Source organism: Corvus kubaryi, unplaced genomic scaffold (assembly GCF_017639235.1).
Source record: "Corvus kubaryi isolate FWS band 111438036 unplaced genomic scaffold, C.kubaryi_AGA036_p1.0 74, whole genome shotgun sequence".
Lineage (NCBI taxonomy): Eukaryota > Metazoa > Chordata > Aves > Passeriformes > Corvidae > Corvus > Corvus kubaryi.
In genome coordinates this window covers 13,031,283-13,057,947 of record NW_024582061.1, presented here as the reverse complement: position 1 = coordinate 13,057,947, position 26,665 = coordinate 13,031,283, and the positions used below count along the sequence as shown (strand labels likewise).

Sequence of the window (26,665 nt, the reverse complement as noted above, 5' to 3'; positions counted from 1 at the left end):
CTGCGCCGGCCGCCCCGCCCCCCGCCGCCCATTGGCCGGCGCCGCCCCCACGTGACCGCGGCCCCTCACGTTTCTGAGGTGTGTTCGGTACCGGCGGCGCGCGGGGGAAGGGAGCTCTGGCCGGGCGGCCCCGCGCCCGCGGCGCAGCGGGAGGCAGCCGGGGGGCCCGCGACCTCGGCGGGAATCCCACCCGCCAAGGCGGCGCGGGGCCGGCAGGCCGCGGCGGGGCGGGGCGGCGGGGGGCGGGGCCCGACTCTCTCCCACCCCCCCCGCGATTCGGTGCGGCGGGACCCGGATGAGCACGGGGCCGCGAGGCGGCTCTTGGTGGCGCCGGTTCCGCCGGGAGGCGCAGGCGCGCGTGCGCCCGCCGGCCTGTTATGTATCGCGCCCCGCGCGTGCCCGTGCCGCTCCGGTCACCCCCCCCCCCCCACAGCCCGGCCTGTGCCCGCCGGTCCCACCGCATCCAGTCCCATCCCGCGGGAAACAGGCGGGGCGCTTATGTAAGCGTGTGCGTAGGGAGCATCTGTCGGACTAGCGGAGCTCCAGAGGTCCCTTCCAACCCTGACGATTCTGTGACGCGGGCCCAGGGCTCGTAGCCGCCCGCTGCAGCCGGGAGGTGTTGGTCACAAGAGCTGGACAAGAACCCCCGAGCAAGAGAGAGCGGCTCGGCCGTGCGGCGCTGCCGCGCCCAAATACGCTTCCAGGCAGCAGAACGAGTTAAAATGGTCCCTCTTGCGCCGTTAGTAAAGTCATTACTAAATGGTGAATTTCTCACGCCTGTTAATTACAGAGCTCAAACCACCGTCTGTGTGCTGCCAACACAGCGGGTTTCCCTGGACCTGCTCCGTGGTTACACTGGGAACGGCCAACAACCGACCGAGGCATCGCAGTGACACGACTCGGTAGAACCCTTCTGTGTCTTCACAGAGCAGCTGTAGATGCAAGTCTGAAAATAAGTGGGTAGCAACAGCAAAAGTGGTCTCAATGTCTCAAGTAAAAGGCAGAGGACCCAAATCAGCAGTACTGACCTTTCTTAACTTCGAGAATTTTAGACAGTACTTTAAGAACTGTCATTTTTCTTTCTCCTAAAATATTTTTTCTGCTAAGATACACGGAAAGTAAACATCAAGTCAACAAGAAGACGCATGCATCTTATATTTCCCTTCATGCTTTTCTTTCCTCATATTGAATGATGTAATAAATAGAATAACAGAATTACAGAATCATTTAGGTTGGAAAAGACCTCTGAGTCCAACCTTAGATCACTACCTAGTCAGCTAGACTGTCACATCCAGTATCTTCTTGAACACCTCCAGGGATGGGGACTCCATCACCTCCATGGGCAGCTCATTCCAATGTTTAACAACCCTTTCTGTGAAAAAATTCCTCCTGATGTCCAACCTGAACCTCCCCTTGTGCAGCTTGAGGCTCTGTCCTCTTGTCCTGTCACAGCTTGCCTGGGAGAAGATGCCCCACCTGACAGCGACGACCAAGGTATGCTAGTGGCAAATGACCCAGCCATGATTAGAATCCCTTTCTGTTTGGTCTTAGAAAGAAAGTTTGTATAAAAGGTATAGAGTGTGGAGACTGAACAGTCCTTGAACACTGACTTTAACAGCAGCATAAATTGATGATGATGAGTTTTTCAATTACTACTTTGTTGTTATGTAGAACAACATATTCCACAGCTCATCATTCTGATCCAAGAACTTACGGGATCCTGTCATATACCCTTGCTGCAACTCAAAGCTGGGGCAGTGGGCTCATTGTAAAGTTGAGCATTGCTTTCTCAATTAATACAAAGTACATTCTTATTTGCCTGGTTGGTTATTATTATTATTATATGCCAAATATTTGGTAAATAATTTTCAAATAAATAAAAAAGAAAAAGAAAATTCAGTAGTTAATGACCACTGTCCATCAAACTCATTTGAATTCTATAATTTTTGAACACATTGAACAAGTAGATTCCTTATTTTCAAGGAAAGTCACTTCACAACACAGTTTTTATTTCAAACTTTTTAATTGCTTTTTCACACTCGTTATTTGTCCTGCTAGCTCCCCACAAGGCTGCCACACTGAAAGTAGCCCTGAATAAAGTCCAGCATCAACCAATCTGCCTTCTTGGGAGTACTGAGGTGGAAGCAGCCCTTCCTCACTAGACCTTATGGCTTCATAAGCAAATGGCAGCCATGAAAACGGTCAGTCTGTAGGCTGTTTGTTGCTACAGGCTAAATAACAATCGCAGTATATCATTAGCATATCATTATGTCAAAACAGTACTTGGCTCTAGCCATGCCTTCTATGCGAGACAGTTTGTTCTTGACTCAAGAAGTGTGAGAAAGAACATAATATATAAATATTGTAATAGGATATATTAATATATAATAGATGCAGACTATATTAATTAAAATGTCAGATCTCAAGGGAAGAGTCACTCCAAGTTAGTTGAAATAGAAAATAGAATGATGGTTAATCAAGGAACTCATACAAGTAAACCTCACTGCAGTGTTCTCTTGTGAATAACTTTTTTAAACAATATTGCTAATTTAGACCAGACTGTGATTGTAAAAATGAAGAGAATGCGGAGGAGATAGAAGGGAAAAAATAACATGAAGGCATGAAGTGACAAAAACATAAAGAAGCAAGTATACAATACATTTTTGTGTTACAAATTAGAAGCTATTTTTTTTGGATGCATGTTTTTAACATCATTGTATGCATTATATTCACAGATTTTCTTAACTGTTCTTGGAACAGCTTTTATTTAGGAGACCAATCCCGAACTAGGTTCCTTGAGCAGGGTTTCTTTCTGTAGCATTACTCTTCTCCATTAGATCTTTTGCACAGATCCAGTGCAGACTATTGAACATGGAGCTGACAAAAGAAGGGTTCACAGAGACAACAGCAGTGATTTTCAGTCTCTGAAAGATGTGATTGTGCAAACTTGGAGTTAGTTAAGAAATCCAAACAGCCCTGGTAAAATACTTCTAGTCTAGAAATCATTTATGTGACTGCTGATTTGTTACTCTAGAAGAGAAATAGAAGTAGATATAGCTGAAAAAAATAAGATAGAGGAAGATGGTTCTCACTGAACTTCTGAAAAGCCACCAGCAAAACACTATAAGCCCAATGGCTATATGTGAAATTAATTATGTAATAAGGCAGTGATCATATGAAGAAAATATACCGGTGTAAGACAAGCCTCCCATCATCATGTCGGTGTTACCGAATCAAAAGAATTACCTGCTTCCCGTCAGAGCACACTCAAGTAGTCTAACTTTGAACACGTTCATTCTTTGCTATTATATTACTTCGAAATTATTTCTTTTCCAAGTATTTTTTTTTTCCTATTTACCCCACTCCTTCTCTCTGCAAGCTGTTTTAACGCAACGGCCTTGACTTTTCCTAGTGCCGGTGGAGCCTGCTTTGGCAAGTGGCGGAGGCTCGACGAGCCCGTGCCGGCCCACGCTGCGGGACAGCCACGTCCTCCTGCCCGCCCCGCCCCTCCCCGGCACATGGTACGTGCCCGGCGCCCCCCGCGCGGCGGCGGCGGTGGTGCGGTCCGGCGGCGGCGGCGAGGCCGGTGAGCGCGGGCGGGGCAGCGGCGGGCCCGACCGCGGGAGCTCGGCCGCGGGAGCTCGGCCGCTCTTCGGCCGGCCCGGCGCCGGGGCACTGGGGGCAGAGGGGCCGGCTGGCGTTCCGCTTGGCCTGCTCCGAGCGCCGGCGCGGCGCTGAGGATGGGGCGGGCGGCGGGCAGGGGGAGAAGCGGCTGGGGAGGGACCCCCGGGCGCGGGGCCCCGCGTCGGCCGCGGGTGACTCCGGCAGGAGCGGCACGAAGCGGCTGCGGGAACGGCTCTCGGGGCGGGATGGGCCTGCAGCCTCTGCTCCCGTGCTGGCTGCAGGAAAACATCCGCCCCCAGCCTCTCCGCCCCCAAGCGGAGTCCAAAGGGTGAGAAGGGACGGTCCAGGTGGCCGGGCTGTGGGAGCAGGCTGTGATGGAGACCCTTGTTTTCTCTGCGCTGAAAGCACCACCACTTGATGACCAGTGGTTTAAATAGTGCGGTGCGTCCTTAAGCACTGTTCAAATGTCTTTCCTTTCCTGGATGTAAGGAAAAGCTTTTTCCCCATAAGGACAGTTGAGCAGTAGAACAGAGAGGCCGGGTGGCTTCCATCCATGGAGGCTTTAAAGACTTGATTGGACAAAGCAGCCTGGATCCTGCAGACTGTGCTTCGAGCTCTTGAGATCCCTTCAAACCTGGGTTATCCTAGGATCCTCTATGTTTTTTTCTAGAAAGCTTTATGTTGGTCTAGCTTATCTTTTATAATCCTTTACCTCATTTCCACCATCAATGCAAAGCAGGGATTCATTTTTTTTGTAAGTGCAGAAGTGTGAATATTTACTGTGCATTAATGTACAAAACTGCTACCTATCGCTACCCAGTTTCATTCACAAACTATTCAAACCCTTTCTACACAGCGCTCTTCTAGGTAGATACTTACTCTTCCTGGTTAAAGTTCAATCTAGGCATTCAGTAGTTTCATTTAATTCTTTATAGCCTACTAAGTTTCCTGTAATGAGAATGGTAGTGGTCAGGCAGTCATACTGTTGCCCTCTTTACTAAGAGTTTGTGAAAAATCCAACATGAGTAAAAGTTTGGGTTTGCTCATTTTCAAAAAGTGAGATGTTAAGTCTCAAAGCACACATTCAGAAATTCAAATGAGGGATAAATCAACCAGTTGATCATTGTATCCACTTGCTATAGAAGATCTACGTAGAAGGCTCCTTAAATAATGAACCTTATAGCACCCCTTTGCTCTGTATATACAAGTCTCTGCAAGTGTGCTAGCAAGCAGGATCACAAGTAACTTCGACATTAGCTCACTTCCTTATTGCTGTTCTTACACTTGGTGGTGAGAGGGTGCTACTGGCAGTGAGAGCAAATATCTTATCTGAGCTGGTTGGGTTTTTTTCTAAATCTCTCAATTGGTTTACAGCCTCAACAGCAATCTAAGTATGTAAAAAGTTACAGTGGGGTCCTGCACATTAGAACATGCATTAGATCCAACAAGAGCTTTAAGAGAACTCTGAATTCATGAAAGCAGTTACATACCCTGGAAATGTGATACTGTTATCTGTGGACTTGGAAATACGTCAAGTAACTCCGATATTCTTGGTTTCTATAGAACACCATGACATTCCAATTCATTAATGTTATTTTATATGTTGTATTTTGCATAGGGCTTTTTTACAAGGGCTCCTGAGTACCCCAGTCAAATGAGTTCTGGCAAATAAAGTTTTCCTGTCTTTTACAGTATTCTGTGTTTCTGATGATCCTTACTAACAACAGGGAAAAATCGACTATGATGCCAGACATTTCTAGGAAATGTAAAGCCCCTTTTAAGTGAATATAACAACCATTCCCATGTCAGATTTTAGAAGAGCACAATTTACTATATCAGAATTTTTTAAAAGCTCTGTATAGTAAAAATTACAGTATTTTAAGGGACTGCATTACTCACAAGGCAATTTTGTTTAACAGCAGGATTACACGTTGAAGTAAAAGTAAGTAATGGTTATTTTTCCAGATTGTACTTTGGAAGTATTATTTGACATCCCAAACAATTTTACAACACTTCGCTTTGCTGGCAGCTTCTAGCTGAGCTGAAGCATTAATGAAGAAAGCCCTGATTCTTCAGAGATTTGCTTATTCTGACTGGACCCACTAAACTCAGTAGGACTGCTCAGAGTGCTCAGACACAGGCAGTTGTGTCATTCCTGTAGAGGAGAGGTTTAGTTTGCAGTCACTTTTTCAGGACATGGAAAAAGTCAGCACACAAAACATCTGTGACTTACCTACACTTCCAGTGCTTTCAGGGTTACTGGAAAAAATCACTTGTTCTGTGCTGGGGCTTGGGACAGCACTTCTGAAGTCACAAGCTGTATGAAGACAAAACCATCAGCCTTGAGGTTCTGACACAAGCAGCTCATTAGGAAATTGGTTTTGCCTTAGAGGTGTGATATAATACTAAAGAACAAGCTATCAATAAACAGCTTCTGTTAATAACATAATTGTGCATATAGGAAATTGTCTTACTCTGTTAGTTTATGATGTAGTAACATAACAATAGTCCAGCTTAGAAGCAGAAAAAAAGCAACCTGAAAGCAAAGGTACACTTTCTTGAGATAAAGGATTTACCTCTAGAAAATATTTAACCTTACCTGGCAACTAGAAAGAGAATCTATCACTAAAGTTCTTTAAACAAACTATGTACTTTCTTAGAAGATGGGCTATAAGGAAAATTCTAGGGCTCTTGTACAGCTGGGCAATAGGTATGTTGGTCTGTTATGTAGGAAATTAGACTGCATGATGATAACAGTATTTTCTCTCCTAACAAAACAAACAAAAAAAAAGAACAACAACAAAAAACCCAACAAAAGTAATGTAACAGTGCTCATGCAGGTACCTTTTGAAGTGTGCTATACTTAGGGAGAGGTGAAAGCAACTGTCCAAATGTTCTCACTTTCAGTTTGAGCAGTTTTAAGCATGTTACCAGCAGTAGCCATTTGCAGGAGTACTGCAGAGATCAGCAGTTCTCCCTTTCTCACTCAGTACTTCCGAAGGGTTGTTACGAAAACCCCCCCGGGAAGTTAAAGATACACTTGATGATATCTTTGTTTGACTGCTGCGGCTCCTTTGCCCCTGCAGAGCAGGTGACAGCACATGTGCTATTGGTGATAACTGGGCAGCCAGTTTGAGCAAAGGTGAGGTGTGGGGTTGGCCCTGTGGACTCCAGCACAGCCACACACCTATTCCACAAGGACTCTGCCTATAGAAGAGACCTGGAGGCAGAAAAAAGGCATTGGTGCAAGGGGCAGCTGTAGCAAAATAGGTGCTAGAAGAGGCAGGCGAAGGCATGGAAATGCTACTGTGTACTTGCTTCCTCCCCCAAAATACCAGGGTGCTTATTCAACATCAACTAACACACTCAGCTGGTGAAAAACGCTTACATAAGGGCTCATGTGAGTTTTTTTCTCCCTTAATTATATAAAGAATGATTTTAAAATGAAGTTATGCTACAAACTGCTGATGGGTCTCTGACACATGAAAGAACAATTCACACTCCAAATAATGCTTGAGAAGTTAAAGCAAATACATTCATAAGAACTAAGAGATTTAAGCTGCCATTTTTGTTAATTTAGTGGGATTGCTGTCAAATGAAATCACATGAATCATTTTTCTCATGCAGCATGAGTGATCTGTAATGCAATGACAATGTTAGCTGCAAGAAATGGCTGACAGTTTGGAGCTTGTATGACTGCAGGCATTTATATGAACAGAGCACTGCCCCACGTCAGGTCTCTTGCATCCATGTTACTGTTCCAGTGACATATCCATCAGAACATTAACCTTTCAAAAATAGTCTTTTCCCCCTGCTTTCATGTGAAACCTGGATTTTGCACCAGTAACAAAAACCACTCTTGAGAGTAATTTCTTATGCCAGTTCTGTCTAAACATGAATTCTGACCATTAACTCATTCCTTAAATGTGTTTTCTTACAGTTGTTGTGTCTCCATAGGACTGACTTCCATGATGTTGAGAGGAGTCGCTCACTGTGCAAAAGACACATTCACTCTTCTGTTGACAAGATCTCAGAGCTGTAACCCGGGACTGAAGTTTTCCTCAGTATGGCCTCACGTAGCAAACAGAAGCTTCCTAATACATTCCAGTTACACAACTGATACCAAGTCAAGAGAGGAAAATAAAAAAACCCTTGAGAGTCTCTACAGTTTGTCAGTTGATGTCACGAAGATACGCAGACTGAAGGAATGGGTCCTTCTCCAGGATGTGGCCTATGTTAAAGAAATTGCTGGTATATTACAGGAAATGGGAGCAGATGAGACCACTGTAGCCAACATTATAGAACGCTGCCCCGAGGCAATTCTCCACACCCCAGCAGAGATAAACTCTCAAAGAGCTTTATGGCAATTAGTATGCCAGAATGAAAAACAGCTGATTAAATTAATAGAGCAATTTCCAGAGTCTTTTTTTACTACTGACTGTCAGCAGAACCAGAAGGCAAACATACTGTTTTTTCAAGAGCTGGGACTTAAGAATAATATAATCACCAGGTTCTTGACAAGTGCACCCAATATTTTCTATAATCCTGTTGAGAAAAACAAAAACGTGATAGAGACATTACAAAGAAATTATTTAAATTTAGGGGGGTCTGAAGCAAATATGAAGATCTGGATACTGAAGCTATTGAGCCAAAATCCATTTATTTTATTAAATACCTCCACTGCAATCCAGGAGAACTTGGAATTTCTCCAGAAGAATGATTTCACTGACCAGGAAGTTCTACAGCTGCTCTCTAAACTTAAAGGCTTCATTTTTCAACTTAATTCTACCACTATGCAGAAGAGTATGCTTTTCTCCAAAAACGTCTTTAAGTGCAATGATCAAGAACTAAAACAACTAGTGCTGAAATGCCCAGCCCTTCTCTACTATTCTGTTCCAGTTTTGGAAGAAAGACTTGAAGGACTACTGAAGGAAGGAATTTCTATAGCACAGATTAGAGAGACACCAATGGTGCTGGAGTTGACAACACAAATAGTTCAGTACCGAATTAAAAAGCTCTCTGCATTAGGATATGATATAAAGAGTGGAAATCTAGAAAGCTTGAATGGTACTAAAAAAGATTTTGAAGTCACTTATGGTAAGATACAATCAAAGAAGGAGAGACCTATTTTTAATCCTGTTGCTCCTCTACACATTGAAGATTAATTTGAATACTGTACTTCAAGTTATGCAAAAACGAATTAAAAGGGAAGTTGGTTCTTTGAGAAGAGATGGAACAAAAGCAATCTTAACCAGACTGTAGTTTTATACTGTACTTTGTACAGGAGGGGTCTTAGGCACAGCTTCATTATACAGTGGTAATACTCTAATGCTTTCAAATAATATCATAGAAGTAATAATTATGATAAAGGTTGCTTTTTTCTAAGGGTACCTCAGATGCGACATTTTCTTACCTGATGGAGCATTAACTGCCTTAGGTTTTCAGCTCTGTCACTGCACAGTCCAGCCTGTGGTAGTGATTAGCACAATTTTTATCTGAGGAAGATAGGAGGAGGATTATTTTTCCAGCAGCGTTCATCAGTCTGCTGGTTCAGTATCTTCAGGAAACTCTCTTGGAGTTCTATTCCTTATTGCTGAAGTAGCTCTAGCTCCTGGATCCTGACCTGCAACAGACTTGATTTCTTGGATAGGAAAGCCCTGTCCTGAGAGGGGAGCGGGACATTTTTTTCTAAATTCAGTGACTGCTATGGTGAGGCCCTAGTATGTTTGTGTACAAACCATAATGCAAAGAAACTACAAGATGACAACCTTCACTTTTCTGAGACTTCAAAATTTTCAAAAGGTTTGGGACACGAGGAAATACATTTATTGCTATTGTATAGTTCTTAATCTCTTCTAGCAAGGTTTGGGGATAAGAAAAATTAGGGAGAGACTCAAGTCTCAAGTGACAGTAGGAGAAAAGAGAAAGTCATGCTTTATATTAGGTGCAACAAAACTCTAGTCTGTAAACCACTGGGGATTAAAAATGACTACCAGATTTGCACACAGCTGCAACAGTTTCTAAATATATCGGTGGCACTGCATCTCAGATAACACCATATGACAATTGGCGACAAGTGCTGGCTTTCAAAATAGTAACTATCAGACAGCTTTTAAGTTCTCAGGGGATTTGATTTCTTCTCATTTATGGGCTGTGAATGATAATATAAAATAGTAGTATCACTGACAATCATCTCAATAGAATTAGGATCATCAGTGATTTTATTTCTCACTTTCCTACCTAGCTATTCCACACACATTCCCCCTCTTGACAGCAGAATAAAAACCAGCTATACACCACCCTCACTCCAGGTATTATTCAAGGTCATTTTTAACACCCATTTTGGTAGCAAGTCCAGGCCTCCATTTCTTAAAATGCAGTTTTGAATTGCTAAAGAAAGCTGGTATTGAATTACTGGTACAGAGGGTGGGCTGCAAGATGATGATTTTATGTAGTCTGCCACCTGCCCTTCCCCAGGCTGCGCACTGGGGAAGGGCAGCAAACACCTGGTAGGAGCAGTGCTGAAGGTCTTACACTGAGCACTCTGCAGGCGACTGTGGATGTGACAGGAGCTCCTGGGGGTAAATGCCACTCATACAGGAGCGCATGCAACACTGGCAGGAATTTAAGAAGGGGACGTATCACCAGCATGAAGAAACTCAGGCTGTGGTACTAGGCCGTGTCTATGCTGACTCTTTCAAAACAGGTTACTGTGTTTTAAGAGGAAACTGGTAAGACAGCCGTATTAAAAATTCATAGGAACTTGCCTTTGTCACTTTCTGACTGTCCTTCCCTGCTCAGCTGTTAAACAGACCACAATATTGTCTCAATTCAAAAGCCTCCTTCCCCTCAGACACAAGGGGGCATTTCAGCTCTCCAAAGCTCTTCATAACACAATGTGTAACTGAGCCAGAGACCTGATTGGTGGCTTAGGAGGAAAAGGAAACCAAGACATAGAACAGTGCTTTCCCTGAATATTTAGTTCTAGCATTTCTACAGTTACCTGTTTTTACAAAGTTCTTGGAACAGCTTATTCCCATCACATTATCTCCAGTGGCAACAGAACAGGACAAGGATGTACTTCCTTAACTGAGTCACAGCCTGAATTATCACAGACTCATTTTGCATTCTGAATGTTTCAATTTCTCTTCCCCTTTCAAAATAAAAGCTTGAGCAGAAATGCTTTTTCTCTACTACCAGATAAAAATTCAGTCAATCCTTCATTCATAACTCTATGCCTGGGACCTGTTTCTGTCTTCTTCACAGGATTCATTTACAATAAAACCTCAGGAAAGCTCCCAGTCACCAAAACACTGTATTGCTGAAATCCTCATCTCTTGTTACTCACAGTGACTGTGGACCAGCCTGTGAGTAAGCCTTTCATTACATAGCAAGCAGTCAGGCATACAAGTTGCCTTCATAAATATTTCCCCTTTTGAAACGGCGACTGGGAAAAGGAAAGTGACATAAAGCTACCACAAAAACAATCCCAAGACGTAAGAACAACCTCACTACTCCCCCTGAAAATTTCAGTTCCATATTCCATTCAGCTCACTATGATCTTAAAAGTGGGTATTCCCAAGCATCATTGATCAGGGGAAAAGAAGATTAGTGCAAAGGATTTTGTGCTGTGTCTGTGCACAGCTTACACACTGAAGTTACACCTTTTGTTAAGAGCTGGTTGGTGCTAAGTAGATACAAATAAAAGACACTCTGGAGCATGGTACTGTGGGAAGATGTGTAACTAAGTATGCCTTTTTCCACAAAGCTAAGGAAGCTTTCAAATGTCTGAAACAGCAACAATTTAATGTTTCACAGGTGCCAGGACAGAAATGGAACAAGTTTTTAAGATGAAGCAAGTTTTATAAGTGAATGGAAAACACACAGGATATAGGACAAAGCTCTTTGAAAACTAAAACCATATGCCATGTAAAAGTTTCAGTTACAAGACTCAAAATAATAGCTACAGGATATGTTAAGAACAAAACAAAATGAAGTGTTGGCAACTCTTTACATACCTAACATTGCTTATCTCAGACCACACTTGTTTTGCTGCAAGTTTCATAGTTTAAAAATTAAAAAATATAATAAAAAAATGGGTTTTCAGAAAAACTATTAGAAAGGGTTTGGTTGAGTGTCGCAAATTATCACTGTGCTCCAAACAGGTGACTCTTAAAGAGTTCAGTGGCAGCACTTGGGGGACATGGCTACATTGGAAATTGCAGTGGAGCAGACCATACTAAATTATATGCTGCAACTAGATTGCCTCTGATACCCAGGCTAGCTCGTTTCTAGAGCTAACTGGTACCTCTAAACCATACTATATTCTATGCAATTTGCTTTTGACTATAAAAAAAAGTTAAAGGCTTCCATTTGTTGCATAAACTTACCTCATTACACCCTTGCAGCAGATCAGAACCAAGCAGCTGGTGCATCTAATAGAAGGAGCAGACACCATTTCTTGGGTTTTTTCTCTCCCCACCACCCCAAGTTCCCATGCTTACAAGTATCATGCTTCCAACATATACAATCACTGATATAAAATAAAGTTGTTACAGAGTGCAGTTGAAGTACCAATGGCTCAGACAGACTGGGTGACGACAGTACCATAATTCAGACATGGTGTACTTTCAACACCCAAGAACAGAGGACTAGGTTTGACAAGTGATATGTTTCGATTTTTTTGCCTTTTTAAGAAGTCCCCCCCATATATCCTTCTAGTACAACCACAGCCACTGAAAAAGTAAGCGTACAAGTTCTCCATAGAAACACAAGATTTTAGAAAATACTGCATATACAACATGAACAGATGCCTTCCATGGGCTTCCAAAGAGGTTACTTATTTGCAAAGTCAGTACACAAATAAAAGATCACAAATTGTTTCTATTTTAAGGCAATCTCACGCTGTGCCATTTCAAGTGCATTTTGCCTCACACACTGCAGAGGATGTACACATGCTCCCATTTGAGGTGTCAACATTTGGAATCTGTCAGTATACAAATTACTTGAATTTTTTTTTTTTTTAAGGCCTCATCTACCATTTTTGGTTTGCTTTAAATAAAAGTATTGCATTTTACTCAAAAATCAAAATGAAAAGTGTAAGAGATGTAGTGAAAAATTCCTTGCATTTGCTTAAAAGAGCAAAAAGCTAACCTGGTGCATCATGGAGTTGAGAGAACAGCTTTGCTAGTTCTTCAGTGGTTTCCAGCTACACAAAGGAATTTCTAGCAAGTTAGACAGTTGTGCTAGACGACCACAAACATCAGCCCAGTTTCCACAGGCTGTCATTTTTTCTAGTGTCTATAAGAAGTTTATTAGAAGCAAGTTCTCACTTGCAGGAGATAGATGCATATTATTAAATACACCTGAGATGGAGCAATCATGTTTTCAGTAAAAATTGACAAAGTTTCAGATAGCAGGATTTATAAAGAGCCTAAAGCTCATTTTGTAAACTGCACTGAAACAACAGGAAGTTCTTTACACAGCTTCACCTGGTAAAAGAAGATTTTTTTCTAATAAGGCATTAAGTTAGTTTACTCTTTATGATCCTTTCTACCATGTTGTTAAACGTTTTCACTTCTATCTCCCATTCTCATTTCCAATTTCTGCACACCTCCAGTCTCTTTGCTCCAGTCTTCACTGGCAGAATGCAGTCAGGGATAGTTTACAGGCTGCCTGCAAATACAGGTTCATAACCAAGACTGGGTACATCCAACAATGCTTTTACACAGCTGAAGGATCCTTAAAAAGAGGATGTGGAAACCACTGAGAACAGTAACTGGCATCTCATTGTATCGATGGCATCGCAGAGACTACTGAGCCTCTACATTCACATTTTAGTCCAAAACTGCAGAAGACTTACAGTAAATGAATATTCAAATATGTATTACTCCTTCAGATACACTCACTTCTATGGTTATCAAATGTAACATTTCACCAGATACAAAGCTTCAATCTAGGCTCTAATAAATCCTCATACGCTGTGCTAGCCAAGCTTCTTCTGTCCTTTTCAGATGACATCAAGTTACTTGCACAACTTGTTAGAAGATAGTGTCCAAGACACATGGCTTCTCATGGTCCCAATCCTAGCAGATTTTAATGCCACTGACGCAACATTCTGGAGAATCGAGTATGTCTCAGTTTTGGTTTTAGTCAGACTTGTCCTTTTTCTTTCCTGTTAAAGGCACTTTACTTGCAACAGCAGATCCTACAGCCGTAACGCCTCCAGCTACAGCAGAAACACTTCCTTTGACTAGACCCACTCCCACAGAAGGCACAGATGTGACCGCTGTTTTGGTAATTTCCAAGCTCTTCCCTCCAATCCAAGCAACACCCCCAATTGTGGCACCAACAGCTCCCTTTGTGACACTGAAGAGGCCACCAGTCACACGAGAAAGCATGCCAGCCTGCTGCTGCGGGTGGTCTTTGAGTGACCCTAAGGGAACAAACAACAAGCAAATCAATTTCAGCACTAGGATTTAAGCATTTTCAAAAAAAGTGTTACTCATAAGTATTTCCTTTTCTAGCCCAACAGCTATTGCACAGCCTATACTTACCTTGCAGGCTGCTTTTCTTGGATGCTCATACACCACCTAGTCCCAAATAACAAACAACAAGGAAACCAAGAAAAGAGCAAGTGGAACCATAGTGGGCAGAGCTAGGGAAGAAACAAACATGAAATAAAGAGGTGAGGGAGTCAGGAGCAGAAGTAACATGCTTGGAGGAGGACAATGAGTCTAGGAGGCAGTAGGAAAGAAAAATCAGCTCTGGATATACCAGAGACCTCTGTCCAGCCCTGCCAACACATTGACTTTCCACTGCAACACGCCTTAGGAGAAGCAGCAGAACAGGTCTGTCCCCAGCACTCTCACTGCTGACAACTTGCATCCAGGGCACAGATTCCGAGAGTCACATCCCAGCACTCATCTACTACTGGATGAAAACCAGGGTGACCAACTTCCCATGCACTGCCAATGTGTTTGTGATAATGCCAGGACTGACCCAGGACTCAGAATTCATTAAAAAACTCTGAAGGTCAGAGTTCCTATGGGCATGCCTGGAATAATTCCAAAACAAAAGGTGCCACCTAGATGAGAGAATTTCCTACGAAGTTGACAACAAGAAAAACAAGGATACAGAATAGTGAAGCCCAAAGGAGCAGAAAATACCGAAAGTCCTTCCAGCTTACACTAGTCTCCTATTTAAGAAATTGATATAGATAATAGAAAGGGTAATGGAAACTGAAAACATAAATGACAGCCTTGTACTTTAAGCCATGTAATACCCTTCCTGGTTCATTCTAGGCCAGCAGCTTTCAACATGGAAATCTCCAGCAAACATGCATTGCCAACACAAGCACACAGAGAGCAGAATTTCTATTTACTTACAGAAGGTCTTTAAAGCATCACACTCGGAAGGAAGTGTGCAGAGTCTGCTATAAAATCCAATGTCTACGGATTATTCACTAGAGGATTCTTGTGACCAGACTAATAGAACTTGAAACAAATTTGGTCAGAAACTGTTTCACTTCCACTTAACTGGTTCACTACAATCAGGGTGAAATAGGCATAAAGTTTCACACCACAGAATTTTAAGAGCTGATTTCAATGAATCAGAACTGATGTAAGGAAGAAATGATCCATCATAACTAACTTTAAAAATAGTAAGAGATACAAACAAAAGTAATCTTTATGTGTTTTCTTTACATTAGTTCAGGTAGCCAGTCCTTTGACATCATCTACTCTATTTCACAAGTGTAAATACAGAATGTGACAGCGTGTAACTAACTTCTGGTAATGGCTGACACATTCCATTTCTGTCCTGTTTGCATTGTCCATGAGGTCTAGCAAATGCCCAGAGCTGCAAAGTTTTATTGCCAGTTGATTTCTGTTCTAGGATACACATCCCTGGTCTCCTTTTTTCTAAAGAGTATGTTTCCAGAGAGTACCAGACCATGCCTAAATCTATGGAGATTGTCTCAGTCATTTAGACATGGTGCTGATAACACCAAGGTTGTGGGCTGATCCCCACATGGGCCCTCCACTAAAGAGCTGGGCTCAATGATCCTTGTGGGTGCTTTGAAACTCAGAATATTTACTCTGAGAATACTCTGTGATTTATGGAGAACTGAGAAAATGACACAACTTCCCTATCCAGGAGTTGGCTCTACCAGGCTATCTTGCAGCCAGCTTCCCGCTGAAAGGAATCCAAGAACGAACAAGAATTTGAATGAACTTAGGTTGCAAAGGTTGGTGCCACTTGCAAGGCAGAAAATACAGCATTAGAATAGCACTACTCATAAAAAGCAGGAGCACAAAAGCTTCTTCCACACATTCTTTAAAGCCTTTGGGCGCCAAGCTTGTTGAGTGTGATTTGAACAAACTACAACTGTTTCTATCTTTAGGAAAAACTGCAAATTGGTTTTGGAATTGAGCCTTTCCTCTAAGGAGCATTTTGGCAGCCTAGTCTGAGAGATGATCTTGCCAGCATTGAACTGGTATCCTTCCATCCACATTTTGGCCATCTTTCTATGATGGTGTAAGTGTATCACGTATAAGGCCTTGCCCAACATTCAAAAGGAGGTTGTTTTTCAATGGTATTCCAGTATTTTAACTAAACTCATAAGACTTGAAGAGTACATGTGAACCAGAACCAAAAGGAAAAAGCCTCTTCAAGGATGGAGTTTACATTAAGATGAGCTGTGCTTCATTCTACTCCCTCTAACTACACCAATTTTCTCCATCTAATTTAGACTTCATATTCAAACTGGTTATTGTCATACTGAAAGAAAACTGTGCAGAAGAAAATATGTCTTAGCTGCTCACAAATTTGAAATAAAACTTTGGAATAACCAGTGATGATCAAATTCTGCTGTTATGCTCTGAATCTGGAAAACCTAGTGAATATTCTAGGAAGATAAAAAATACCCACTTGTTTCACTGCCTTAATAAAAAAATTGTTCTAGTTTTCAGACCACTGTTGACTTTCTACACATGATGTTTACCATGTATAGAACACAATTAAATCTTTAAGGCAAAAAAACCCCTAAGAACTAAGCAAACAAAACACAGCCTTAAAAATTAGACTTGAAGGTAACACATTAAGGTATAGTTTCCAGTCTGGCATTTGCTAGCAGAAATGCTTCTGGGATCTTAACACCAAAAGAGCAAGAGTTTCTGTCCTCACACCATGCTACTATAACAAGTTCAAGTATAACAGAGCTGAAGAAGCACTGTGCCATGAAAATCTACTTCTCCCTTTCCTCTCATCTTCTTCTGCTAGTGTTTCCTGCCTAATAGTTGTCAAGAATAGAGTGAGTTATTCCACTTCAACCCTTTCTGCTACAGTTAATGGATAATTCTGTCGTTCAAATGAAGTAAATTGTTTGGTTACACAACATATAAAAGATAAGGTGAAAAAAAGGCAGACCAACAAACAGAACTTTAAAGGGCCATTATAAACTGAAGAGCAATGAACCAAGAGGAATCATGACTCACCGACCTCTACATCCAACACATTTGGGTTTTAAAGCAAGAGCAGACAGAACACAGACAACCTATGTGCCAAGAACGGTTTTTGATCTAGTATGCTTCCAGTCACATTATGCAAACAGGACTCTGCTCAATCCTGCCAGTCCACAGCTTGGAAGAAACTCTGCTCATTTGCAACTGCATTTCCTCTGCAGATCTAATAATCAGCTTAATATTCAGTTGGTTCAGGGGACCATGACGTCACTTCGTTAATGAAGTCAAGCGTGTGCTTGTTTTTATGAAACTGTGAGATTGTGAACAGTTAGAACCACAGTTAATTGTATGATGGAAAACAGTCTCCAGAAGCAGTAATGAAGTTCTATATATTTTTAAACACATCTTGTATAAAAGTCACATGCATTATGAACACAGCAACGTGTCCAAAAATGAAGCTGGGCTCTTTCCATCTCACATAATGAATAGAATAAATAAATACCCATTAGACCAATTCATATCTCTGGAAACTAATCTGCAAATTAGGTCCTTCAGTAACTGCCCATCTTCTCTATAATTTATAGGTACAGTTGTTTACTCAGTTATATTCAGTGGCCTTTTTGTAATCAGGATAATGCAGAAGTGAACAATAATCCAGGCCTATCTCATCCCAGGGATGGTTTGTTTACTGTTACATAAAAGAAAGTTAAAGTGTTCAGCTTGCAGATGCATTTCTTTAAGAGAGAACTGAACTTCTGAATAATTTACTTCATATCATGAAAACTAATACATACCTTCTGGTGGTTCATCATGAAGGTATGATGGGACTTCCTGTTGACTTTTGTCCATTTGATTCATTATTGCCTAAAAAAAGAAATTCACATGTGCTATACATATTTCCCAGCAAAGCATAAATGTAATCCATTAATCCAAAATTCAAGTAGCTTAAGTTCCACAAAGAGAACTTCTTTTTCATTATTAGATAAGCTAGCAAGTCCTGTCAAACTGCTCCTATTTTTATTATCAGACTGTGCTTTTGCATTCTTAAACCAGACTCAGTACTTGAAAAAGGTGCTCTCCACCACATCAGCAGTCACACCACCAAGTGCATCTCAAAAAAAAAAAACCAATCAGGAAGACAACAATCAGGAAAACAAAACAGCAACTGCTATACAACAGCTTATGTTTAAGTACTGAAAAAGCAAAGCCTAGTGATCCTAGAGGTGGTGGCCACTAGAGAAACAACAGCAGCATGCTTGTGAGATCTGCTGATACCTGGAAAGCTGTTTAAAAGTCCTTGTAGCATAATTTGAACAAATGCCATGAAAACAAGATGGAAGAACAGCAACAGAAACACACAATTTATCTTGTCACAGAACTGCATAAATGGTGCAGTGACAGCAGCAGAACTAGGCTGTTTTAACTCTACACAAACTTTCCAATGAAAAGGTTTCAGAAAAGATTTTTTTACACCAGAAGCAGTTTACTAGAGCAGTTCTAGAGCAGCAGTGCCTGACAGGGGAAGCATAGGAGAAAGCTCAAATCAGCAGCTCTGCTTACAGAATTTTTCCTCTGGAGTGGAAGAAAGTAATAACCAGTCCAGGTTTCCTTCCTGCTTTCCTCCCCCACCAAAGCATGCCTTGATATTAAGTCCTGCCTCCTCCCCTGAATCTTCCTGCTAATCTTGCTTTCCCTCCTGAGCAGGAACCAAGGTCAGAAAAAGGAAAAACAAGTCACATTACACCAATCAGCATCCTTCTCTCTTTCTGCCATTGACCTCTTAGTTCTCTTCCCTCTGCACAAGTCTTTAAATAATTTAATTTCTTCCAGGAGTCAACAAGCACCACAAAAATTCCTACTTCTCTTGCTGTGCTCACATCTCTCTGTACCTCCTCTGGGTGAGAAAGCAGTGGTTGGGATCTGAAGAAGGAATGCGGAGGCAGAAGCAGGTGGGAAGACTCATCTGGAAAACAAGAGCTAAAACCCTCACAGTATTATTATGAAGTTAAAACATCACAGTAAAAACTGGCACCCACATGCTAAATCATAGATCTTTGGATGAGAAGCAAGCCTAAATTGAACATTAAAGAGTCCTCCCAATCAGCACTAAGGGTATCAGTTTAGGGCTCAGAAAACACAGTACCTTTACACAAGAAGCTGAACAGGAAAGCAAGCAAAAATACCTACTACCAGGATGGCCAATTTGATGGAAATGCTGAACAAGTACCACTCAAAAGCCAGACATGTGAACATGATAGCTAAGAAACAGGAAAGTATCATATGATATCCCAAGTTGAGAGGAAACCACAAGGATCACTGAAGTCCAACTCCTGGCCCTGCACAGGACAGCCCCAAGAATTATACACGCACCTGTGAGTATTGTCCAAATACTTTTTGAGGTCTGTCAGGCTGGTGCTGTGACCACTTCCCTGGAGAGCCTCTTCCAGTGCCCAACCACCCTGTGGGGCTGCCTTTTCCTAATATCCACCCTAAACTTCCCCTGACACAGCTTTATGCCATTCCCTGTCACTGGTCACCAGAGAGATCAGTGTCCACCCCTCTGCTTCCACTTGTGAGCAAGTTGTAGAGTAGCAACACAGCAAACTGGGAGACTAAAACACATGAGGGCTAAAAGACAATTTTTAAAAGTATCAATTATAGAACTCCTTGTTATTTTATTTAATCACAAATAAGGGGGAAAAAAATTTAAAAAAAGAACCTGACCAATCACAGGAAGCGACTGAAGGCAATCAGGTTCTGGAAAAGGACCTGATTCAGATACTACGTGACATCTTTGCATTCATCTAATGCAAGCTGGAAGAAATAAAAGGTTATCATCCTCACTGTGTGAAGTCCCATGTAGGTTTGTTGCTTTTTTCCAACTTGAAATAATAAAAAGCACTGTAAGAAAGAGCAGACAGAAGAAACTGACAGGCCTGACATTATTCAATCAAAACATCTGTATCAAGATGAAGCAACTATGTTCCTAATTAACATGTGGCCATTTCAGTCATGAAGATGATTACTCTACTAGGAATGTAGAAGGAGTTTAACCACTTCCTCAGGGAAAGTCCTAAAGAGAGTAAAATAAAAGTCAGAGCCTAGCAAGTCTTAATTCAAACAAAGGAATAAAAAAGTGATCAAAACAGTTCTAAAGCAGACTCAATGGAGACAAATGAGTAAAGACAGAGGTAAATTATTTTTTTATAAAGAACTACCTCCACCAATTTATTTGTATCTAGACAGCATGTAACTCCTAAAAGAACACCAGATAAAATTGCTTGTTTGTGGTTCCAAAATGTTCCTGTCAACAATTCCATATAAGAGATTCAGAGAAGTTATCTAATCTTAAGAGGACAGAGAAAACACTGTCAGGCATTACCAACAAGTTTAGAGGGGAGTTGGAATAAGTTACCAGTTTTGGACATAGGCATAACACTAGAAAGAGTCATAAGACTTCACACAAGGTTTAGTATTTTCTGCTGTTAAGAAGGTACCGGATACAGCAACCCTAACAGCAGATACAGCCCAGACGAAGCCCCTAGAATCTGTTGTACACGACATAATATCAGTAGTTAATTAAGATAAGACTTGTCCAATAGAAAGAGTTAGAGTAAGACTGGCAGACAAGACAGGTAAGGGAAGCTTTCATAAGTCTCCACAGTCTAGCTTAGACTGTCAGATTTGGTTTCAGTTCCTGCAAAGCTAAATGAGCAAAGCAATGTATTGGCAGGGGAATTTCACAGCAGAGTTTCTAGTCTAGTTAAAAAGTATATTAGTATAAAAATAGCAGCACATGTCAAATCACAGCACTATATACAAAGAGTGGTTCAGATTAGGCATTCTTTCCCATTACCTTCCGTAGAACTTCGAAGTTACATAATTCTTGACCCCAAGCTTCTCCTTAAAAGTCAGACGGGAATACTACACAATACATATAACTCACATGCAATGGTTTAACACCATTGCAACAGAAATATTTCACTCACTCACAACTACAAAGACCCCAGTGGTCTATCTTATCTTGTGCAGCCCAGGCACTGGCAACCAGCTGCTATCAGACCCCAGAATTCAACAGAGAACTACACATGCCTGAGAACAGCAGCTAAGGCAAGTAAGTCACTGTTGGTAGGACTGAATTTGTTCGACACAGAAGGGAGCCTTCAAGGGTTTGCAGACCAGAAAGTTGAAAACTACTGTATGATGGGTGGTTCTACAGATCCTAGAAGCACTCCAGGGATGCTAGGTGGGTGGCTGGACTGGATGATCTTGAAAATCTCTTCCAACCTTGATGATTCTATGATGCTGCAAGAGATGTGCCCAACCAGCCTGTGCTAGGTTTTACTCACTGTTCTATATCATCAGCGCAAGTGAAAACCGAATCACATCACTGTCAGAAAAGGCCCACAGCCTGACCCAAAACACAGCTTGGCACATAAGACCTCACAAAGCACAATTCAGGTCCTTTTGTTTTTCTGTAGAAGCTCTCCAGGGAATCACAGGATCAAGACCAAGATACAACAAAGGACTTCTACAGAAAATTTTCAAATATCTACGTTCCAGTCTGCATTAAGCATACTGGTATCCAATTTAACACTTCAGGAGACTTGAAGGACTCTGAAAAGTGATCCAAAAATTCTGTGTGCTAAACAAGGTGCAGCATATCTGGTGAACAGGATATGCACAGGAGCATGTTTTAAACCTGGCTCCCCTCCAGAGATTTAAGATGAGTATTTCTATTGACTGGAGGTCAAAGGCCTGGAATAATTGCTTGGTGGCAGATTACTTCATCCAGTCTTCAGAGCAAGAGGGCAGGAATATAACTTTTATCTTCAAAAACTGGAGACAGAAAAACAGAAGCCACTCACCACATTTTACATAATACCATGAAGGTGAAAGCACTCAATGCCTCCTTTGACTATTAAGATCTAGGCCTGTATGCCCTGCTTTGCATCAGAATCCTCTGGTCATGAGACTGCAGTGTATCCTAAGGGATGATCCTGTTCAAGATTTCTCCTGAAGATGCATCCCCACAAAGAAGAAGAAAGCAAAATTCATGAGACCCAACAGAGATTACAACTCAGCTAAAATCGAAAGCAGTGACATGGAGATGCAAGTGTAAGACTTTTGCACAGAGTTAAGTCATTCAGACATGATATAGGTTAAGGAACTCTGGAAGCTTGGAAGTTGCAGATTCAAAGTCCCCACTGTGCACTGAATCATTAGTCACAATGATTACCAGTACTGCAGGTGTATGCAACAAGGCAAAGATTTATCAGAAACCTGAACTTTGGAACTCTTCTGATATGTTTTTCAGAATCTTCTTCAAAGTACAGTCAGACTGGCCAAAGAAAAAGGGAAGAATAAAGCAAGCAAAGAGATCTTTCTTCGGCATTTTCATCCTGTGATGCCAAATTCACTGACACTTGTGTCACTGCAGAAAAGCCTCCAGCTTCATTTAACATCTTCATTAAATGATGACATGGAATGAGGCAGGATCTCCATGAGGCCCAGCAAAACTCATAGGGACATTCATGAAGCAGAAACCTATCATATCACTGGCACACTCCAGTTTCCTTCTTCATTTGTGTTTTCTCATGTCAAGTAGTGGAAGCAAACCCAGCTCTTAAAAGAGATTTCAAACAGGGATAAATGTAAACTACCTCTTGGAGTTTTTTCCCCTGTATGCTCATGAAGATGCTATTCATTCAAGAGGTAAGGGATAACTTCTCATCTTTCTTAACAACACACTAAAATAAATTATAGCCTTCACATGAAAAAGATTTAAAAAATAAAAATGGAAGTCACTCAACTGATTTGAAAGAAAACACACTTCCATATTTACAGAATACAAAAGACATAGAAAGCTGAACTGTTTTACCCTGTTGTAAAAAAATAAAAAAAGAAATTGTTTAGAAGAGGGTTTTTAATTCAAGAGCTATTTGTAACATTAACAGTGTTATAAGACCCTGAATGAAAGCACCAAGAAGCTCTAGAGGTAATGGCAGAGCTATACATACATTCACATCAAAGCTGATTAAAATAAAACTTACTCACCAAATATATTCCTTTGTGAAGATTTCTAGTTAGTTGTTTCCACAAAAGTATTCTGCATACACCTATGAGAAAGGCAGAAGGTTAATGACATTTTATGGAACAGCAACTGTCACACACCTGCCATGGGTGTACAGTGGGAATCAGGAATACAAATCCCCACAGTATGGAGGAAGCACACTTGGTATGGCCTTAAGATACCACATTTTTAGAGATTTATGTCACCAAAGCACCAATTCCTTCTTGGCAACGGAGATAATTTTACTTGCTCTGTGTGCTGCCATGAGGATTGCTATGAAGCACAATAATCCATGCTAAGACACAAATGCTTCTTAATGAGCCTGCAGTTCTTGGACAGTAATTTGTGTAAAGTTTTAGCCTTCCATTGAGAAGTGGGCTCTAACCATTGCAGACGTGTAACTTCCCGAGTTTTAGCGGATGTTCCCGGTGTCTTTCTGACTTTACAGACAAAAAGCCCTTCTGTCTCAGCACAGTAAACCTGGCCCAAGCAGCAGCCAGTGAAAACTGGCTTGTTTCAATGCCACTACTCAGATATTTGTGGGTAGCAATGAAACGACCCAAGGATGGGGCCAATTTCAGCCGGCAGCTTAATGCTGCTCCAGACAGCAGCCGCCAGTGCTGGAACTACTCACCTGATAGAGCTGCAAACAAACCCATCTCCCTGCCTTGTTCCACCACAAAAGAATTTATCTTCCTTCTGGCTACCAGCTATGCAGTTAGAAAGCCTGGCTACAGAGCTGATGGAAAACAAACAACCCTTGCCACATACATTCCCTCTTTCAGCAGCTACAGCAGATTTCTGAATGAACCTGATGTATTACACATACACGGAAAAAAAATATTTGTAGGTATGATAGTTAAAGAAATAAATTTTTGGAAGAGCAACAGTGCTCTGCTCTTCAAATTAAACAAGGAAATAAACATGAAGCCAAAAAAGGTAATCCCATCCATGGCTGCTCTTCAGGGTACTGCTTCAGCTGCACAAGCGACCCCTCACTATCAGCTTCACTGCCTTACTCCTTGGATTAGGGCTTGTAACATGTCACAGGTAAGTGTGCTCAGTGCTCTTAGTTCTCTCAGACACAACCCTCAGAGCGCAGCCAACATGGAAATGTGTGCTTCAGTTTGTTACTGCAGGGAAGAGAGTTGACTGAGCTTCTGCAAGAAGAGTCAGCGCTAACAGCACTAAAGTAAAAAAACAAATCCAGGCATGTAGAAAGCATGTAGCTAAAAACCAAGAGCACAGCGAGTATTTCAACAAGCCTTCTGTTTAAAACCCAAGTTTCAAAATTCTGATTTATATACAAAGCAAGAGTGGATTGGAAGCAAGTATGCCCACTTCAAATGAAAAAAAGACTGCATTCAAGTGAAGACCCCAAGAAGTTGATCAGAAGCTTCCAGGTGTGAACCATGACTTACTTCCAAGCCTACAGCAGGCAGACAACTTCCTCCAAAAGAAGTTGCCATAAGTAATGTACATAACAAGCTCACAGCATGCAGGATACCGAACACAGCTGGGAAGGTAATGCAACACATCAGTATTAGAAACCAAACACACACACCATGATTAAAAGCAAAAGAGAGGTATAATATCTCCTGCAAAAAAAGCCCTTAACTCTGCCCAGGACATTACTATATCATATCTACCATGGATGGAGAATCCACTATTTCTCCATCACTGTCAACTAAAACATAGATAGGGTCCAGAAAAGGCTCTAGGGAACACCTGATGTTGGCAATCAAGTTTTCTTTGATGCAATGATTTACAAGATACAAAATCAAAGGTGGCATGAAACGGAATTCCCCTTTTCTAGTTCTCCAAAACTGGTTCCTAAGAAGCACATGGTAAATTCCAGTACAGCTTCAGAAAGACCATGAAAACTCCATTTTACCAGTTCTGTCATCCTCCGCTTCATGCTAGCTCAGTTTTCAGAAGAGCCTTCCCCATTTCTTCTTACACTTTCCTAATGCCTGAGCTCCAGATCAGTCTCAGACCTCCTTTTCCAGAAGGCCCTCAAAGACAAAACCTGACTGTGCCTAACAGCCAGCGATAAAGCAGCTTCTGAACTTCCCTGCCACCTCTGCTAACAAAATAAAGAATCTTTTTCCTAGCATCCACCACCTGTTTGTTGGCTCCTACCTGACATTTAGACCTGGTCACTTGCTGGATAAGGACCACTTTTCAGTTTGTGCTTTTGCAGTGCTGTCCATTTCCACGCAGAGGAGGCAACACTAACTTTTCTGCATATTTAGTCATAGTTTAACAGTTTAAGAGAGCTTTACATGATATGCTGGATAACATTTACTAAGCAGTCTTAAAACTGATGTGCATACAAACCAGTATTTACATGCTATATTAAGCAACCTTGTACGTACCCTTCCAGTTATACAGGGGCATGCTGCCTGAAGCAACACAGTGGACACACTGAAACAAGCTACATGTGCTTGGTATTTATCTTCCTTATGGAGTGACATCCTGATTCGGAGCTCTCATTTTCAGCCCAATTATGAGCAGAAGAAAGCATTTAATTGCATCCACAGAGGCTGTCTCTGCGGTTCACACAATGACCAGAACCAGCCATATGGCTAAAATAACTTGCCTCTGTTTCCAGGCCACACCACATAAACGCCTGGGCCAGGTGAATGTGGAAAGCTAAGCTGGTCCCAAACAGTTCACAAAAAAACCCCTCTTCGTATGCTACTCCGTCAAGCTGGACTCGAAAGACATGGATGAAACAAAGAGCATGTTACTACAGCAAACATCAGAACACTTCAAAGTTTAAAAAGAAGAAAACCCGAAACAAAGCTTCTCCTAGGTCAGAAATTCACGAGGCAGAACAAGACCATCCAGGAGCCAGGCCGAGGCGACCACGGCTCCCTCCGCTGCCCTCCCTCCCTCCCAGGTGGGCGGGGTCCGCTCCTCCATGGGCGCCCGGCCCAGGGAGGGTGGTAGTGGCAGGGCAGAGCAGCCCACCCCGCCCGCGGCCCCGCACCCGAGCAGCCGCTCCACACCGCCCTAGGGCGGCCCAAGCCCCGCAGTCCCCTCCCCGTCCTCCCGTCGCAGCTACCTGCGTGCCCGGCGGAGCTGCGGAGGCGGCCCGGCAGCGACCCCCGCTCGTGTGCCCCGCCGGGCCGGCGCGGGCACCGCCGGCATCTCTGCGCAGGGCGGCGGCACTGACGTGGCAGCCAAGGCCGCGGCGGAGCCGCTACTCCCGGCCCGGCCCTCCCTCCCCGCGGAGCCGCGGCAGGAAGCACAAAGGCGGCCGGGCTGTGCCCGCGCCGGGGGCAGGTGGCGGCGGCTCCGCAGGCTCCACCGGGGCGCGCCGGGCGCTCTCCCGCCTCCTCCCCTCGAAGTTCCCCTTTCTCCGCGGGGAGGCAGGGAGGGGAGGCGGGGAGGACGCTCGGGGGGCTGCCCGGCTGGCGGCGGGGCCGGGGAGCAGCGGCCGCTCATCCCTCCCTCGCTCCCTCACTCACCGCACGGCGCTCGCCGCTCACTCGGCCCG

At 42.6% G+C, this 26,665-nt stretch overlaps 2 protein-coding genes and 1 long non-coding RNA gene across 7 annotated transcripts; 1 reads left to right on the top strand and 2 right to left on the bottom strand.

Annotated features, from left to right (window-relative positions):
* Positions 1-42: 42 nt before the first annotated feature.
* Positions 43-10,391, top strand: MTERF2 (mitochondrial transcription termination factor 2). Of its 3 annotated transcripts, XM_042051123.1 has the most exons (3): positions 43-78; positions 791-1,494; positions 7,582-10,391. In XM_042051123.1, the coding sequence occupies exons 2-3, from the start codon at positions 1,356-1,358 to the stop codon at positions 8,787-8,789; spliced, it is 1,347 nt and encodes a 448-aa protein (XP_041907057.1). In that variant the 5' UTR covers positions 43-78; positions 791-1,355; the 3' UTR covers positions 8,790-10,391. The 3 variants fall into 3 exon arrangements, with proteins under 3 accessions (XP_041907057.1, XP_041907059.1, XP_041907058.1); XM_042051125.1 differs by lacking the exon at positions 43-78 and having other exon boundaries at positions 1,423-1,494; positions 7,565-10,391; XM_042051124.1 differs by lacking the exons at positions 43-78; positions 791-1,494 and adding an exon at positions 3,490-3,586 and having other exon boundaries at positions 7,565-10,391.
* Positions 2,011-7,571, bottom strand: LOC121675564. Its single transcript, XR_006020116.1, has 2 exons — positions 5,858-7,571; positions 2,011-2,924 (listed from the first exon to the last, which is right to left on the bottom strand). It is a non-coding gene; the product is annotated as an uncharacterized LOC121675564 (long non-coding RNA).
* Positions 10,392-11,409: 1,018 nt separating the features above from the next.
* Positions 11,410-26,665, bottom strand: TMEM263 (transmembrane protein 263). Of its 3 annotated transcripts, XM_042051128.1 has the most exons (5): positions 26,637-26,665; positions 23,145-23,206; positions 18,977-19,064; positions 17,882-17,951; positions 11,410-14,059 (listed from the first exon to the last, which is right to left on the bottom strand). In XM_042051128.1, exons 4-5 carry the CDS (start codon positions 17,943-17,945, stop codon positions 13,773-13,775), a joined length of 351 nt encoding a protein of 116 aa, XP_041907062.1. In that variant the 5' UTR covers positions 17,946-17,951; positions 18,977-19,064; positions 23,145-23,206; positions 26,637-26,665; the 3' UTR covers positions 11,410-13,772. The 3 variants fall into 3 exon arrangements, with proteins under 3 accessions (XP_041907062.1, XP_041907061.1, XP_041907063.1); XM_042051127.1 differs by lacking the exon at positions 18,977-19,064 and having other exon boundaries at positions 26,637-26,659; XM_042051129.1 differs by lacking the exons at positions 18,977-19,064; positions 26,637-26,665 and adding an exon at positions 26,231-26,332.